The sequence below is a fragment of the Psilocybe cubensis genome, chromosome 10 (genome assembly GCF_017499595.1).
Source record: "Psilocybe cubensis strain MGC-MH-2018 chromosome 10, whole genome shotgun sequence".
Classification (NCBI taxonomy): Eukaryota; Fungi; Basidiomycota; class Agaricomycetes; order Agaricales; family Agrocybaceae; genus Psilocybe; species Psilocybe cubensis.
In genome coordinates, this window is record NC_063008.1 from 1,637,306 (window position 1) to 1,655,483 (window position 18,178).

General features: G+C 46.0%; 2 protein-coding genes across 2 annotated transcripts; both read right to left on the bottom strand.

Annotated features, from left to right (window-relative positions):
• Window positions 1-6,907: 6,907 nt before the first annotated feature.
• JR316_0010780 (Phosphatidylethanolamine N-methyltransferase) lies at window positions 6,908-7,640 on the bottom strand (the record flags this gene model as incomplete). The annotated part of the gene is made up of 3 exons (XM_047896444.1): window positions 6,908-7,296; window positions 7,402-7,420; window positions 7,491-7,640. The coding sequence occupies 3 exons, from the start codon at window positions 7,638-7,640 to the stop codon at window positions 6,908-6,910; spliced, it is 558 nt and encodes a 185-aa protein (XP_047744489.1).
• A 4,678-nt stretch (window positions 7,641-12,318) lies between these two features.
• JR316_0010781 (phosphatidylethanolamine N-methyltransferase) lies at window positions 12,319-15,885 on the bottom strand (the record flags this gene model as incomplete). The annotated part of the gene is made up of 16 exons (XM_047896445.1): window positions 12,319-12,321; window positions 12,390-12,543; window positions 12,624-12,699; window positions 12,808-13,022; window positions 13,084-13,218; window positions 13,282-13,348; window positions 13,416-13,476; window positions 13,541-13,629; window positions 13,686-13,987; window positions 14,053-14,539; window positions 14,600-14,713; window positions 14,804-14,970; window positions 15,026-15,106; window positions 15,187-15,251; window positions 15,321-15,667; window positions 15,729-15,885. The coding sequence occupies 16 exons, from the start codon at window positions 15,883-15,885 to the stop codon at window positions 12,319-12,321; spliced, it is 2,520 nt and encodes an 839-aa protein (XP_047744490.1).
• Window positions 15,886-18,178: the final 2,293 nt, after the last annotated feature.

Sequence of the window (18,178 nt, forward strand, 5' to 3'; positions counted from 1 at the left end):
ATAACTCTCATAACCCTCGGGGGTAATAATGGCAACATTATAGCTCGGGCAGATGCTTCGGTGTCTGTATGAAAGACATCATATATAATCCAAACTGTTCATGTTCTTTTCATCAAGGTTTTAAGCATTCCCTTCGTGTAAAAGGATATGTTGATTCCGGACTAAATCTGTACTGCTACTATAGTACTCCCACTGCTAATGGTAAAATCATATAGCCATTAACCATCCGACTCCATTTATTTAGCGGAATCTTTAATATTATATAAACACCGTGTTTGTTCCACACACATTCACTCCTCTAATCCCATGTTGCGTTATAGATTTATTAAGTTAGTAAATAGATTACTGCACGCTAGCCTTCGACGATTTTTTGCGTGATAATGTTTAGCTCATCAAAATTGCATCTACCTTCACTCCGAGGCACGTATAGTACAGCTCGCTGAAATGATTAAGCTAAGTTAAACATATATATAAGAATACCATACGAATCAAGTACACACTGTCGAGCTCATTGCCCAGAAATTTGGGTCTTTGCTAACCTAGAACATTAGTACTCACAACTGCCCACGACCTGGGCGCTCAGTTTCACAAGAATATAAATAGCCCGAAATTTTAGGAGCTGACAAAGCCTACTCTACTAACGGCGATCAATGATTGAAATGCCGATGAATACACCGTTGTGAGATTTTCACGCCATGAAGTGAAGATTCTGGCCTCGGGAATGAATAATGCGGTCCTGCGTGCCTACTTACGATTGAGCGTGATGAAACTCAGAGATGGATGCTTTCGTCAACCTTGATGTCAATTTAGAGCGCTACGTTGATTCGACGTGTAAGCGCCGCCGCACGATACGCGTGTTAATCCCCCCCCACATACACAATTTCCTTCACTTCACTTGAAGGAAGAAATTTGTTGGAAAACCTGACGCCTTGACATTCTTTCAGAACGGAATTATCATTACAACGGCTGCTGCGGTACGCCTCCGTTGCAACACAGGGCCTAGATCAAACATCCCTCAGCTTAGTCCACCAATTCTGTTGTTGCCGTGTTGTTCAAAAATTGCGTTCAGATATGCCGTCACGAAGTTAAAGCGAAGTTCCTGGGGAAACAATCTGATTTCTTATTTTTTCCTTTTGTGACCTTTTACACATTGTTAAGAATATCAGCACCTTTATTCATCTATTTTGGACACATATGCCACGTTTTGTGGTGAGTAAGCTATCGTACCCACGCTGAAATCGTCGCCTTGACCCCTGCCAGAGAAGAATGACTGGTCCTGATACCTTCTCTCTAATCCTGTATTGACTAAAACGTCATTTTCCGGGACTTTCGATGCTGAAATCCTCCACAGGCATGTTCAGGTTCTTTCTCGAGTCGAAGAATGTGTCTTGATCAGGAATGTAGTTTCGGAGTAACAACCTTAGCGACGAGTAGCTCCCTTTGCTATCCCAATTTTTGCCATGAACAGTGAATTATACTATCATGGCATCAGGAACCCGATAGTACGGCCTGGATATTGCTGCGAACTGTTCAGAAGTCGTCCATCGTGTTCTTGTCTCCCACCAGTGGCATGAGTTTTTGAAACCCGTGGTACAGTGCTTTTAAGTCGTTCACATTTTTGCGTTATCAATTGCTTCTGGTGAGAGTGTACCGCAGTAAACTACACGCTCCGACTCGGATAAATTATTGGTCAAATAAATTCAATGGAACCTCCCGTATGAGAAATCGCGTATGTTCCAATTCGAGAAAGTCGGCTATTGTTGGTGCTGAAATTTGAGACCCTTGCCAATATCGAAGCGTTCAGGACGGCCGTAAAGCTACTGCTACTGAGCATCGAGACTTGTTCAATGAAGACCCATTGTATTTTGCCTGATGAAAGTCAATCGATTAGAGATAACATGGAGGAATCGTCTGTATCTATCTCGGAGATCCTGTTTGTCCTGGGATATTACATATATAAAAATACGTGAAGTTAGCCCGAGGCGGAGGTACAGTGATTCTGTGGAACAGAAAGCTTGGCACTGATGAACATCAAGATCATCATCGTATGAGCTATCAATAGAACTATTTGCCCGTTTATTCCCAGATTGAAGGCAAGTACATGTTGAAGCCGAGGTTCATGTTCGACTGATTGACAAATTTGACAAATTAGATGGGTAACATACTTGGTGAGTGTCAACCAATCTGAAGCTCTAGGCCTTAGCTGAGCCGCTGGAGTGGTAATAGTAGACGTCAGAATTCCAAATTCTTATTTATTTCTCGTCTGGAACATAAATCGATTGATGTGTTCGGCGGGTACGAGCAATCTATATTTTTTAGAACTTGGACTTCTGTCATGGGAACACTTAACATCTTACTGCTAATTCGCTGTTAATTCCGCCTATTATTTCTCTTTACCTTTGACCAGATGATCAAGGTAATTATTATCACAAATATCATACTTAAGTATGTCAGTATCCTCCTCTTAGCATCTTAATGCTTGATCATTCTTTTGTGCAAAAAAAGCACGATATTTGCACTGATACAGTTTGGTAGAAGCATGATAAATAAGGAATTCATATCACTCGTCGCGGGTACATTATCCAGGAAACGTTTGGTGGGAACATATGTACTCCATCGTCAGAGCGTACCGACCCTGGTTTTGCCCTTAGTCAAGCTATCTCCCCTTTCTTTGGGGTTTACAAAGATCGAGGGACAAGGGACAAGGGCCTGATATCATACATTTCTTCTGTTAAGGCAATATTTAAGTTTTAAACTCACAAGGAGGACAACGATCTATAATTGGTTCTTAAAAGATGTCATATCTGGTGACGCTTCGTCGAATCGAATCATAGATCACCTTCCATGTCAAACTCCATCTTTCAAGACTACAACCGACCATTAGAGCAGTATAGACGTTCGGCCCATGTATGACAGATCGCACTGTCTACGTACCACTGCCTGACAAGAGGGTGCATACTGTCCTTCGGAACAAGGCGTTGTACCTCTTTGATCTTGACGTGCGACATATGCCGTGTAGTGAACCCCTCAGATTAATGAGTATCGAAACTGATAGTCAGAGCTGATGTATTAATTGTTCTTACACGCTTGATCTGTAGCAAAATCAGATTACGAGTCGAAAACACGATTAACCAAAGGACCCCTCGGACGCTGGTTTACATGGCTTACAGTAAACCCCACTTGCAAAGCAAGCGTCAGTTCTCTTGGTCCAGCTTTCTTCGCCCAAATTGAGAGGTACGAGTTTGAGATTAGATTGAGTTGAAACACCTTTACTGGTCCCGAAGCCACCGAGTGTACATAATTCTGACCAACACGTATTTATGAGATAGGGTCTGACACGGCTCACCCTTTGGAGATCTCATTGAGATTTTTGTCGGTTGAACACCATAAACTCACACGGAAATTTAAAAACCCCTTTCACATTGATCCATGCGAAACTGTAACTCATGCATACAAACATAAAAGGCACGTCTTGAACGCATAAAAGGTGAGCATCTCAGAGGACGACTTCCCATACCGACCTCCCAACACCGACAATGTCATCCTCTCAAGTGAATTCCTCTACAGAGGTAAACTCATCACATCTTTATTTCCTTGCAGATACTCACAACTGGGCAGCCTTATCATATGGCTCATTACGATGGACCAAGAACACCCAAAAGAACGCCGATGGCATGCCAATTTTGTCGAGGTAGGTTTGGTCATTCACAACCTAACACAAAAAGTTCTGATTTTGGTTGCCTGTGACGGAACACTAGGTCGCAAATTAAAATGCGATGGAATGCGGCCCTCCTGCGCTAACTGTAATCGACGTGGGTTTCCATGTGCATACGTTCCAGTCAATGTGTACGTCTTTTGCTCTTACCATTAAAGTCAGATTCAGGAAATTTTAATATGTAAATCGCGTGTAGGTCGGAATCAAAATGACGGTCCAGCTTCATTTATTTAGACGGTCGGACACATTAATGTAAATCTCTTAATACGCATCACAACCGTGAGCAGTCTGAGGACATGGAATAATATGAACCCTAATTTCGGGTATTTCCGCTATACCTTTGCAGTCATTCCCGCATTTTGTGAACCTGCAGGGTCAGACCAAAGCAATCCATTCTTAACCCATGCCTGGAAGTTGTTCTTGGCCTGTTTCTCGTGGCCGCCAGAAGTCTAAATTGCATCATACCCATTAAGATCTGTGGCAATGCCTTTGGGTCAGGACAAGGCAACTTCAAACGATACGTAAACGATCCAGATCTACTTGGACCCGCGAGCCTCTTAGTCCAAACGCCGATTACTCTCCCAATAACATCGGTGTCTTGAACCTCAACAGGATTCTTGAATTTTCCACTAAGGCCATAATGCAGCGAAATAGCGGTTTCTTTCAAAATGTCACACGGCGATAATGGTCGACAGCATTGAAGGCAATGTATGTTTCCCGATGGACGTTTTCCCTCTCATTGGCCAAATATTGATACGTAACTAGTAAACTTGAGATCATTCAAAGTCTGTTTGCGTGGAAAGTTGTCAGCATGAAGTATTCAGGGACAGGCCCGACAATTTGGCAACTTGATATCCACACCGTGTCATTGGGAAAGAAAAAGTGGTTTGGTACCAACCGTAAGCCCTTGGCATTCACGAGTCTGTAATGACGTGGGCTCAGAAACTTAAATCTGATGCTTTGGACCCGGAGCTACTTTCCAGAATCCCTTCCGTTCATCGAGACAGATTACACTTCCTAACCTGAGTGAGGTCACGGCGGTGACTTTTCCTTGGCAGCAAGCTATGGATACCCGTTGAACATAAACCGCATTAGAAACTGTTTGGGCCGCATAATATGTTACAAGTCCTGTCCAACCAGTGTGAAATTAACAACTTTTCGACAAGAGCCTACAACAATCCGAGTCAGGCCTGAGTCGATATCAAATTTCAGAAAATATAAACTCAGCTTGCGGACATTAAATAAGTTTCTCACGCCACAAACATTGACATCCAATGCCCAAGCTTAGACCCAGCTTTAACTTGAACCTTCATGAACCAGTTATAACGGACTTGACTTTAATCATTCGCATATTTCACTTGTCTTGTGCAAATTAAATTGCTTTTGGCTACCATGGCGAACACTCCCGTTAATCACACGCATCATCAAATTAATGGATTGGAGAAAACTTTTTACATTCCTGACTTTATAACTGTAGGTCTAACAAGCGTGGAAAATATACGGCTAGAAACAATTTCTTACCGTTCTTTAGCCCGAAGAAGAAGAATATCTGATAAAGAAAGTACGGTCTGAAGTGCATCGGTTGGATATGTCGAGTCAATTTTGTTCTGTTCTCTGATCTCCCAGATCAAGGAATCACCACAACCACAATGGAAAATACTCTCTAATCGGCGGTTAGCCAGAGTTCTTTTTTATAAGAATACACAACTACTAATTAACATGTCCTAATTTATCGTTCCCAAGCTTGCAGATATGGGGTCCGTTCGTTCCTTTTAAACCATACCTATTACTTAGCATGTATCTTGTAGGTGGTGATATGACGGCAAAGGGTGCGTTGATAGTAAAGCCACTCCCTCATTTCGTCAATGAGTAGTAAGTTGTCCAAATTATTATGACAACTGTGTCGTGATGACGGTCACCAATCAGCCCCGACATTATATCTCGCATCAAGGCAACGGGTGCATTCAGTTCCTCGGTTCATAAAGAACCCAACCATGTTATAATGAATGAGGTGGGCCTTTTTTTGCGGCATAATTAGGTAGCTGATTGCTATATCAATTCGAAGTATCTCCCTGGGCAAGGGATTATGGTAGGTTGCCATCGAGCAATATAGGAGCTGTGTCCAGTGGTAACCTTCGCGTTAGCCGCACGAGGATGGACCACGGTATCACCCTGTAGTCGCCACCTTATCTCTGGGATCGCATACAGTTTTTCACTACTACCAGTATGAGAAAAACGACTACAATGGGGCCGTTAGTCGCGGAGTCGGGAAGACTATCAACACGACACCGGTCTCATCAATACTACTGGAGCCTCGAAGTTTGATCATTTCCTCGGGTGCCATGTACACATCACATCTCCATGGGTGAGTCCAAAGATTAAGAATTATATGAAATCTCTGACAGCCCGACCAAATGTGCAGGATTGAAGAAATCAAGGAGGACGTCATCTCTCCAAACGCAGACCTACCCGGTGTGCTTTTATCAAACTTGAATCAGCTCCGAGACCCCCTTGTTAAATCCTTGATAGAGGAGGGAACTCCTTTGAGGAGAGGCATACGATATAGTCTTACCTTCCGGGATGTCGAACGTTTATCTTCACTTAGTGTAGTCCCACGTCGTTAAGCACCAACTATTGCTCGTAAAGAGAAATCATAGATTTAGCGCTGGACCATGATCGATGACAGCTCGCCGTGTGTAGCATGTAGGCCGTATGTACCCATGCGTTACGGGCGACGTGTGTAGGTTCACTCATTGCCCATGTGCCAAATGGAAAGCACGCCAACCTTCGCAATGCGGTCGCCAAAAGGATATCACGACCTATAGACGCGTCTCTAGGCTGTGCTTATGGCTAGATACACAAGACCGCATTCTAGGAATCTGGTATGAAGGATCCCGATGTGCAGAAAGTGACAGTTATTCTCAACGGGCGCTATCGTGCGGGTATAAACGACATGTCAACCCGCAACCAATGATCGCAATTCAGCAACAAACGGCGAATTTGAACAGTAATAATATTGAAGGTATATACTTTTCAAATTGATAATGGACATGTACTGGAAGATGAGTGAAGCAAGCAAAACTGAATGAAAACGACAGTAAATTGAAAGAAAGCGTGATCGGCGAAATCGTCCAATGTCTGGATCATAACCGCGGCACCAATTGAGCCAATTTGCCGTCGGAATGTCGGAAATCAGGGACCAGAGGATAGAATCTCTTTAGACACCAGTATTCGATTTGCCAACGTGGTCAGGTTAGCATCGGCTACGATGACCTCCGGGGCATATTCTACATCGAATATTTGCTTGATAGCGGAGCATATTCGCTTGGCCTGTCGTTCTGACCAAAAACTAAAGTCGTCTGGATCGCGACCCTCGTGATCAAGCTCTGATTCTGCCTCGAGTATTCCCGAGTTGGAAGGCGTGTCCGACGTGTGAAGAGGGAAATCGCCGTCTTGTGAGAGTTTTTTGGTTGGCTTGCAGGAGAGGGGTATGAGGGAAGGATCTTCATCGAGACATAAAGGTACGATGCGTTTAAGCGATTCACGAACGGTGGTGAAGTTGACATCTTCCGGTTTGTCGACTGTAAAACCGATCATCTTCAATCAATTTTGAAACATTTGGTTAGGAGAGATGTACTCGCCATAGATCTCAATCGGCCCGTCCATACTCATAACGTTGTACTTACCATCATGGTGATAACGAACCTGTTAGTATGTCAAATTTCGTCAATATATGGAACAAAGAAAGTTTCCGTGATTTGCTTTAATAATTTACCTCATAGCGCCCAACCAGCCATGGTAGGGTATTTCCCTTGAAGGTTAGGGTACCTTTCTCAGCGTCGCGATGGGGACTCGGAGCCCTGTCAAAACCAAGAGGCACATCCCCATCCCACTCTTCATTGTGAACAGGAAGCCACATGCCCATTGATGAGGTTTTTGTAACTTGCTTCGATTTATTTGCACCAACCTAGAGGAAAAGAATCCATGAAGCGATAGAGGGATAAATGTAGACAGCCGACTCACGCGGTAGAGACCAATCCAATCTGTTGGAATGATAGTCGGCGAGCGACTTGGTCGCTAAGTCGTTATCTTCCTCTTGTAGTTTATCTTATCATATTTTTTCTAGATTATTCTACTATAGGTTCCGTAGTTACTGTAGGTACAACCGTGTAGCTACGTCGTGAATCTACATCTTTTACCACCACTGCGCATTATACTTACAACAGGTTATGGGCCCCGAGAGGTCATAACTAAAGCTCGCTTTGTTCTAAACTCGTTCTATTCTTATCGATCTATATCTAAACTTGTACTCGACGTCAAATGGCTGACTCGACAACCGCGGAAGTCAACATCGGCGGATATCGCATCGACACACTGAAGGCCCACAATTGGATGCCGTGGAAGCGGCGCATGCTAGCAGTACTGGTGGACCTCGGACTGGAGAAATACGTGGACGGCACGTCGCTTCGACCAGGATCAGCGAAACCGAACGCACCCACGGCGGAAGAAATCGCAGCTCAGACAGCGTGGGATAAGGGAGATGCGAAAGCGCGATGCAGGATCGAACTCGCGTTAAGCGATGCGGAGATGGTACACGTCCTGGGAGCGCGCACGGCGCGCGAGATGTGGACGCAGTTGTGCACAGTGAAGGAATCCAAGGGACGACTCGGTGTTTTGGCGACACGACGAGCACTTTTCCGGGCAACCGCAGAGGAGGGATGCGACATGGCAGAGCATATCGCAAAGCTACGTCAATTCCAGGAGGAGCTGCACATCATGGGCAGCATTGTATCGGACGAAGATTTCGTCATGATTTTGCTCACCTCGTTGCCGGAATCTTGGGAGAATTATGCGTCATCCTTTTTGGGCTCGAGCGGGAATCGTCCTACGCTCACTTCGCAAGAGCTCGTTGGTGTTCTCCTTGAAGAAGCTCGTCGTCGGAAGGAGCGTGGAGGTGATGGTGCCGGAGGGACTACGCTTCAAGTTCGTGGAGGTCAAGGGTCGTCGGATGGAAAGGGTAATGGTTCGAGGGATGGCAGCGGCGGGAAGGAGTGCTATAATTGCCACAAGATGGGGCACATTTCGAAGGATTGCTGGGCGAAGGGCGGAGGTCGTGAAGGAAAGGGTCCGAGGGGGCGGAAGACGAAGAATAGAGGGCGGACGAATCAGGCTCGGGAGGACGTCAACACTACGCTCAACGATGAGGTTGCGTACCACACGTACTCGACGTCAAACTTCTCTCGTTACGACTGGCTTTACGATTCTGCAACCACCAGTCACGTTTGTCCCGTCCGTGAAGCCTTCATCGAGTATACGCCACTCGTTAATTCCTCCGTTCGTGGTGTCGGAAAGAGTCCAGCTATCATTGCAGGCCGCGGAACAGTCATCCTCAACTTCGATGTCGACGGGCAGACGATTACTCATCGTTTGAAAGACGTTTTACACATCCCTGAAGCCGAAAATGCTTTGATGTCGCTCGGAAGGTTTGAGAGGGATGGGAGGAGCTCGTCGTTTAAGAATGGGAAGGTTCTTTTGATGGATGCGAAGGATAAGGTTATTGGAAAAGGGTCGAAACGCGGTCAGATGTATATTCTTCACGCTCGCGCTCAGCTTAATTCAGGGGAACAGGTCAACTACGTCTCGCCAAAACTCACCTGGGATCAATGGCATCGTCGTTTTGGCCATATCTCAGTGTCGTCGTTGCAGAAACTCGTCCGGAACGATCTTGTCGTCGGTCTTTCCGTGGACGAAACGTCTATTCCATCCCCATCGTGCGAGGCGTGCATCCAAGCGAAGCAGACGCATAAACCTTTCCCTGGAGAAGCAGAAAATCGATCCACGGTTCCTGGAGAGCGAACCATGAGCGACGTATGGGGTCCTATCGGAACACGCTCGGTAAATGGATTTTATTACTACATTACGTTTATGGACGACGCGAAGCGATACAACGGCGTGGTTTTCTTGAAGGACAAGAAGGAGGCGGCGAAGGCGATTGAGAATCATGGGGAGCGAGTGAAGAGGAGGTTTGGGCAGTATCCGAGGTACATTCGCATGGACAATGGCAAGGAACTCGTGAACGAGCGGATTAAGAAGTGGGCGGCGGAGAGAGGCATTGAAATCGAGACGACGGCGCCATATTCCCCATCTCAGAACGGCGTCGCAGAGCGCTACAATCGTACGCTGTTGGAGCTAGCACGTGCGATGATTATTGCGAAGAATTTACCTCTCTTTCTCTGGGACGAGGCGGTCAATTACGCGAATTATTTACGCAACCGCGCGCCTACTCGAGCACTCGACGACAAGACACCATATGAAGGCTGGCACAACAAGAAACCGGATGTTTCTCACCTTCGGGAGTTCGGATGCGATGTATGGGTGTTAGACGAGACGAAGGGGCTTTCGAAGCTCAAGCCACGGTCGAAGAAGATGGTATTCGTTGGTTTTAACGAAGGCTCGAAGTCTGTGCGTTATTACGATCCCAAATCGCGCACAGTGAAGTCATCGCGAAACGTATCGTTTAACGAAAACGAAACGCCGCAGAACGTCGAAATTCCTGGATTATCGTCTGAGGGGGAGCGTAACGAATCGACAGACGTTAAATCCAGCGAAAACGAGCCAGAAACCGTCAAGAACGAACCTATTTCGTCTACAGCATCGATTCCACAGCCCAGCATACGTCGATCAGCTCGTGAACACAATTTTGTTGATTACAAGAAGGCAAACAACCCGAATGCTCGTTTACCGACTACACGATCCCAAACGACTCTAAACGCACCACAAATCGCTACAAAATCGACCGAGACCTCGAGCGCAAAGTCTACAGCAACGGAGCAAGCAAACATTGTCAAAGAACAGCTGTGGGGCGCGATTTTAGACGATTCGGAACGTGTCTTTGCCATGCGCGAATTGGACGTACCTCGGACACTTGAAGAAGCTTTGGAAAGCTGTGAGGCAGCTGCGTGGAAGGCAGCTATGGACGAAGAAATTGAGACGCTTTTACGGATGGGTACTTGGGAGATGATGAAGATTCCGGATGGAAGGAAACTGGTTGGATGCCGTTGGGTCTACGCGAAGAAACGGGACGAAAACGGGAACGTCATCAAGTACAAGGCCCGACTAGTCGTTCAGGGATGCTCTCAGAGACCTGGTACAGACTACAGCGAGGACGGAACATTCGCACCAGTCATGCGATTCGACACGCTACGCTCGCTACTCGCATATTCGGCCGTACACAATCTCAAGATGCGTCAATTCGATATAAAGGGTGCATATTTGCATGGTTACATCTCGGAGGAGATATATATGGTCCAACCACCCGGTTATGACGATGGCACTGGTCAGGCATGCCGTCTCATTCGTTCGCTTTACGGTCTCAAGCAGGCAGGAAACGTATGGAACCATGAACTCGATAACGCTCTCACTTCATTCGGTTTTACGAAACTCAAGAGCGATTACTGCTGCTACATCCGTCGAGCTGAAAACGGCGATTTTACGATTTTGGTTACCTGGGTGGACGACATAATCAGTTTCTCAACAAACGACTCGCTCAACGACCAGCTGGAGCGAGAATTAGGCTCGAAATTCGACGTTAAATCGATGGGTCAGCCCTCGATGATGCTAGGATTCAAGCTCGAGCAAAAGGACCATTACATTTCGCTCTCGCAAGCACACTACATCGACAAACTCCTCGAGAAGTTTGGTTTACAAGACGCGAACCCCGTTTCGACGCCTATGGACCCGAACGTGCGATTGGATAAGGATGAAGGTGTTCGGGAGGATGGAGACGGTCAGGGGGAGGTTAATTCGCGTTTAGGATTCAGTTATGCAACGGTCATCGGCTCGCTCATGTATCTGGCACTCGGAACTCGTCCAGACATCGCGTTTGCGGTATACAAACTCGCGCAATTCACCAGCAAGCCGAAATCGACTCATTGGACCGCTGTCAAACGTATATTTCGTTATCTGAAGGGCACGCGCAATCACAAACTTACTTACGGCGGCGATTCGCAAGTTTTGGACGTAAATCTCAATGTTTATTGCGACGCCGATTGGGCTGAAAACTACGATCGGAAATCAACTAGCGGATACGTGGTTACGATAGCAGGCGGCGCTGTGGCATGGAGCTCGAAGAAACAGAATACGGTCGCACTTTCAACCGCTGAAGCCGAATACGTTTCCACAACGCATGCGGCGAAGCAAGTCTTATGGCACCGCTCACTCTTCACGGAGCTCGGTTTCCACATTCCATCAACGTCAACCATCTTTACCGACAATACGGCAGCCATTTCGATTGCGCATCATCCAGAATTCCATGCCCGTACGAAGCACATTGACATTGCATTTCATTTCCTACGCGACTTGGTGGAGAAGAAGACGCTCGACACGGTTTACATCAACACTTCAAACAATTTGGCAGACGTTTTCACAAAGGCTTTACCTCGCGTTGCACACGATGGTTTCACGTTGCAGTTGGGAGTTTTGGCCGACTAAGGGGGAGTGTTGGAATGATAGTCGGCGAGCGACTTGGTCGCTAAGTCGTTATCTTCCTCTTGTAGTTTATCTTATCATATTTTTTCTAGATTATTCTACTATAGGTTCCGTAGTTACTGTAGGTACAACCGTGTAGCTACGTCGTGAATCTACATCTTTTACCACCACTGCGCATTATACTTACAACACAATCTTTGCGAGAGTGTTTATGGGGAGCCTGCCATTTGATAGTGATTTGTTCACCCAAATAGAACGCTAGTTTTCCTGTTGTAGAGCTCGGAACTACCGATACGTGGTATTTGGAGGTGTCATATGATGAAATGTCATTTGCAACACGACTAAATGACAGAATAAAAGACAGCGAAGCGTGAGCAAGGAGGGGCGACTCGCGGCTGAAGAAAGGAGCGAATACACTCACGTGATCACCAACTTCTCTCGCGATTGGCGAAGAAGGATCTTCGTGTCCTGAACAACTTCCGAGAGTCTTGGCGCTGCTACAAGATAGAGAGCAACCCGGGGATAGGGAGAGGAGAAGGCAGTTCGGCAACGGTCAGTTATGTCACTTGTCTGTTTCGCAAAGCGCAATAAGGTTTTACACTCACATCTGGCCAGGAAATCCTCAACAGCATCCGCAGTCTCCTCGTAGACCTTGTCAAAGGTGCCAATGACTTCTCTCGCGACCCTCTTCAATTCTGGAGCGTGCCTTCCCGCACGAGACTCGAGTAATTTCGCGTTTTTGCTAGCGACATTCTTCATAACTTTGACAAACCCTGCATCTTTGCGGAGGGAATCCCCATAAAGTTTGCGCATATGTGGACTGAAGACGGTTCAGATTTGTCAGTAATCGTGAGAAGACATCTATAACGGGCACGACATACTGTTCCACGCTGCTAAGGAACCACCAGTTGGCAAGATGGCGAATTACGGCCAGCGCCAGTACCAATTTACTACCACTGATCAGTGCTAGTCCAAAGTAGCCAGCTCCTCCCATGGCTTCGGGATTGTTCAGATACCTGACCGATAGCGACAAAAAAGATTAAGTCGATCGGATTGCGGGTATCGGCAGGAGGACTAACCGGTAAATGCCTGTATATTCGAGGTGTGCAGGGAATTCTTCCATAAAGAAGTCACCAAAAAACCACCCTGGAAACATAACATAATCACATCAATCGAATAAAGTGGGGAGCTTGAACATAAAACTCCAACACACCGAAAATACCCAGCACTTCGTAAGACTCCATTGTTGCCCAGACATGTAGAGCAATGAGAATCTAGAATGATCAATCAGAAGGATTGAAACTTGACCGGGTGGGGAAGGAAATGGGCAAAACGTACAGCGCCGATGGTGTGTCGAAGAAGTTCATTGCCAACAGTCCAATTGTATGGCACGCTGTAAGCCTTCCAAGCGACGCCAATGCAAGAAACTGGCAACTCATATTTAGGACCATACACGATGATTTTAAAAAAATAGCATACGGACCGTAGGTCATACACATGCTCAGATTGTAAATAGCCTTCCAGTTGGAAAATGCTTCGATAACGGCGACTTGACCCCCATCTTGCTGAGCGTAATCGTAATGATAGTTCTTGAGATAATGCCTGACGAGAAATTTACTCTCACTTTGTGCACGTAGGAGCAACCCAAGTCCAAAGTAGTGAAGACAACACCACGCCAGTGCATGCACAAAATGAAGGATCAGGGAGCTCTTGGGGGACAGGTCTGGTAAAAAGGAAATAGCCAGTCCATACATCATAATCAAGACAAGCATGGCGTCTGTAGCTCTATAATCGTCCGCAAAACAGTAAGTTACCGACGTCTGGTCTTACAGCAACGCGTGGTGCCTTACCTTAAAAGGTCTACGTTTCGTAAAACCACTGCATCGCGCCTGAAATACTTGTTGAGAAGGTCGTGCTGGGACAGCACTTTCCTTCTCTGCGAGGCGACGGTATTGATGCTCCTCGGGCTAGAGGCCATATTCAGACTGATGCTCTCAGAATCACCATTTGATGATGAGATAGTGCTGTCGATGGAATAGTTGGGCATGTGCCGCGACAGTTTAGGTGCTTTGGGTTTATTCGGGAAGTTTTGGGCCTTCGCGGCTGCCAAAGGCAACATCTCGTCATCCATCTCTGTCTCTGTCTCCAGATCCGTCTCCGTGGCAGTCTCAGCCTCGGTAATTGCAGGAGTTGATAGATAAGAGCTACTTTGCGCAACAGGTGTGCCGTTGGTCGATGGCGCGATGCTCGACCCTTCAGTGATTTTGGAATGATCGGATGGGAAAAGTGGGGTTCGTTTGGCAATCGCCTTGCGTTTGCCGTAAAGTCGTTCAATGTCTGTGAAAGCAATATGCCGTTCGTCTATTTTCGACCAAAAAAAAAACTTTTGGAGCTTACGTGGGTTCTCAAACAGAACAAGGAAAGCAAACTGGGCAGCATGGCCAGCCAAACTGACAAACAACACCGCATAACTTCCGGAGATGAGGGAAAGACCGTAGTAGCCAGCATAGCCTGTCAAAGGAAATGAATAAGGGGGAGAACAATTGGCCCGATTAGATTTTATTTTGCTCTCTCCGCTTAAAAATGTCAAAACACACTCACCGACAGAGTACATGGGGTGAGGCGCCAATTCAAATACACCATCAAAGACTAATGCCCCACGCTGGAAGAAACAGTCACCCCAATACCAGCCATAATCCTTGACTACATTGTGGGCCTCGGTCTTAACCCATAGATTGAATGCGATCAATGCAATGCCACCGACCCATCTATTGATTTGAAGTATCAAAAGTTGCACATGGATAGGATCATAAGTAAATGTACCTCATAATATGAACAATTACTGATAAGTCTTCTGGGACCCGGAAACATGAGAAGGCAAACATGCAATAGGACAGAAAATCACTTCATAAGGACAGATGGGATCAGCATGATAATACATAGAGATTGAAGATGAGGTGTGACAAGGGAAAGAAAAGACATACTTGACCAAGATTACATCCACAGCCTGACGAAACAAAAGCCAAGTGTTATATTCCAAAGGTAATTCCTGGATAAGAGCAGTGTCATGTCAGCGCCTGGGCGGCCAATGTTCAGTGATGATCAAATCCCAACTTACATCGAATGAGTAATCCTTGCCCATTTTATCGACAAGTTGTTTCTTGATCCAGTTCCTGACAGCAGGTCGCCTTTTCTCATCAAGCCATCCGCGTCTTTGAACTTCCCTTTCGATCCATTTCTTCTTACTTTGTTTGGTAAGAACCCAACCAAGGCCAGCGTCATATGCTGCGCGCCAGAACGCGAAGTAAAAGAAAAAGAAAATCTGAGCAGCCTTGCGAGAGAGGGCAAAATAGATGACAATCTGGAGGCCCAGAAGTCCCAGGTTCAAAAGATCAAGATGGCTTTTAGGATAACCAGGATGGAACAGGGTGGTTAACACGTCATGAGTTGTTGGAACACGAAAGACTAGAATAGTCGCGTCAATTCAATCGATAGTTGGTAAGATCATGATATCCAACGAACTTGCCTTCGCCTGAGGGCGTTTTCCCCCATACTATTTCTTCCTTCGGTGCATCTGATGTATGATCAACATCCGGAGTCGCTGACTTAACAGTTGCTGACCCCGACTCTCCTTTCTCGAAAACATTCTTCCTCTGACGCAAAAAGCCTTCAGACGACGGCATTTTGTTGTTGGACGTCGTGCACTAAGAAGAATCGACGTGGCTCACAGCGTGCGCCTCGCTTAACGATAGCAAAAAATGAAATTTACGTGCGCCCCCTGTCGGACCCTGCCACAATTCAACGAAAACACGCGATATTTACTCACACGAAGGCTGTAGGCAAACACAACCAAGTAAGATTCGGTCCGGTGTAGCCTTTGGGGACTGGTTAGACGAGCAAGGTGCATTGTACTATGTAGTCGTCTTCAACAACCTTAATAGGAGCAAATTGTTTTCATTGGACATAAGAAGAATCCATGGTTGCATTAGTGAAGCGCCAGTGAGCCATCCTCTGATTCAGAACTGACTTGGAGTGATTCAGTTCCACCTACGAACGACCTGCCCTAAATATACATTATATAAATATTTAATTTTTCCCACCCTGTCAAACTTCTCATCACTTCGGCCACCTTCGACTTCTCGACATATCGCCTTCCATTCAATTTTGTTCTGTTGCCCGAGGCTTGCGAAAATCATCAGCACTGAGTTCTATTCCTCTACTTTTTCAGTCTGAACCCGACTGTGTCGTTCGCAAATACACCCTGGTAACTCGAGGCTCGATTCACACCCATACCGAGTACGAGAGTCGTTAAAAGATAAGGGGGAGAACATAGGGTATTTATTTCGGCCGTTCCCTTGTTGGTAGGCATCGACCTTACGAGATATCCAAAATATCAATACATCTTTCATTTCTTGCGAATCTGTGATATACCTGAGTGCTTGCCTTTACTGTAAATCGCTTACCAAGTCATTGGCAGGTTCAATTCATCTGATTTGGGCATTTCATCAGCCACAGATTTTTTCCAACTTTGTTCAAACGTTTGGCAAGCTATCCGTGATACTTGTTATGCAGGGCTATGAACTTCTGAGGACATCATCCTTACGAGCAAGAGATTTCCGCTCCTACCGTATCATGGCGGAGCTTGGCAGTGAGATCAACTCGTAGCTTTACGCGTCGGGTCTGAGCATGTAGCAGTCCGTAGCTCATACAATTCGGTTTTATATCATGCCCAGTGTGGCCTGCGCTATTTTAAAATGAACGATGGACACACATCCTTTTTTAGGTTCATATGCCGGATTCACTCACAACGTGGATTTTGACCTGTTCAGACACTCCGGCTCCGAATGTGACCGGCCACGCTCTCGGAGGATTCTCAACTTACTTTATGCATCAGGTTTGCGATATTGTCCCTATTCAGTTCGGTCAAGTAACCGCATTCTCAGGGATGGGTACGTCGCCTGAGCGTCACCGTTTTCAGCTCCGTTAGTCGGTGTTCGTGATGACGAGGGCCACTACAGCACCAAACTTTGGGGATCCTTGGAGTAAGTGCGGGAGACACAGATTGAAGATTTACTTGCTAGCGACCAACTAGGGACCACAGCGCCGATATAATCACGCCACTGCGGTTAAAGCTTTTACGACATAACACGCCAGCGACTAAATAGCTATATCTCGCTTGACCCGCAGCAAACTGCGCTCTTGGCGTCCACCAAACCTCCAAGTAGACGCCTAAGTCACTAGCGCCGACAGGTACCAACAGGTTAAAAATAGAACTACCATTCAAATGTACATACGGGAGTAAATGAAACCAGGAGCCGCGCAAAGCCATGGAGCAATTGCGAAAGGATTAAACACCAGATAGATTGAACCCTGCTCAGCGTCAGTGTCATGGTAAGAAATACGTTAAGTTATCGGGACAAGTACGTTATCCCATGTGCTCAGCCTCAAGGCTGGGGCATTCTGACGTTAGGGAAAAATAGATGGTCCTCACGAATCACAGTCAACCGCATATTTTTCTTGCTGATAAAGAAATCGAGATTTTTTAAATTATATGTGCCATTGTAATGATTTCAGAATCTACAACTTCATAGGCATGGAGTTCGAATAAAAATTCTTTCGACCAATAACTTAGGACTTATCAAATGTTACTGAAATGATTTGCCCAATTTTGAACAACGAACGCTCAGCAATCACAGTCACATTTATTTGACAGAGTATTCAAGGACAAAGAACACAGAAAACTAATATATACAAGAAAAAGAAACGGGATTGACTGAAAGGAAAAGAGACCGCGATGGGAATGAAATTATAATCGCACTTGGATCAAGGGAACAAGTTTACTCGTCGCATGGAAAGAGATTTGTGGAGAGAACCGATATGTGTACTTTATGCGCGGAGGAAAATGCATGAATCGTGATGATCCCTTGCAAGCAAGAAAGGGAATAAGAAAAGCGTACGATAGAAGAAAAAAGAGAC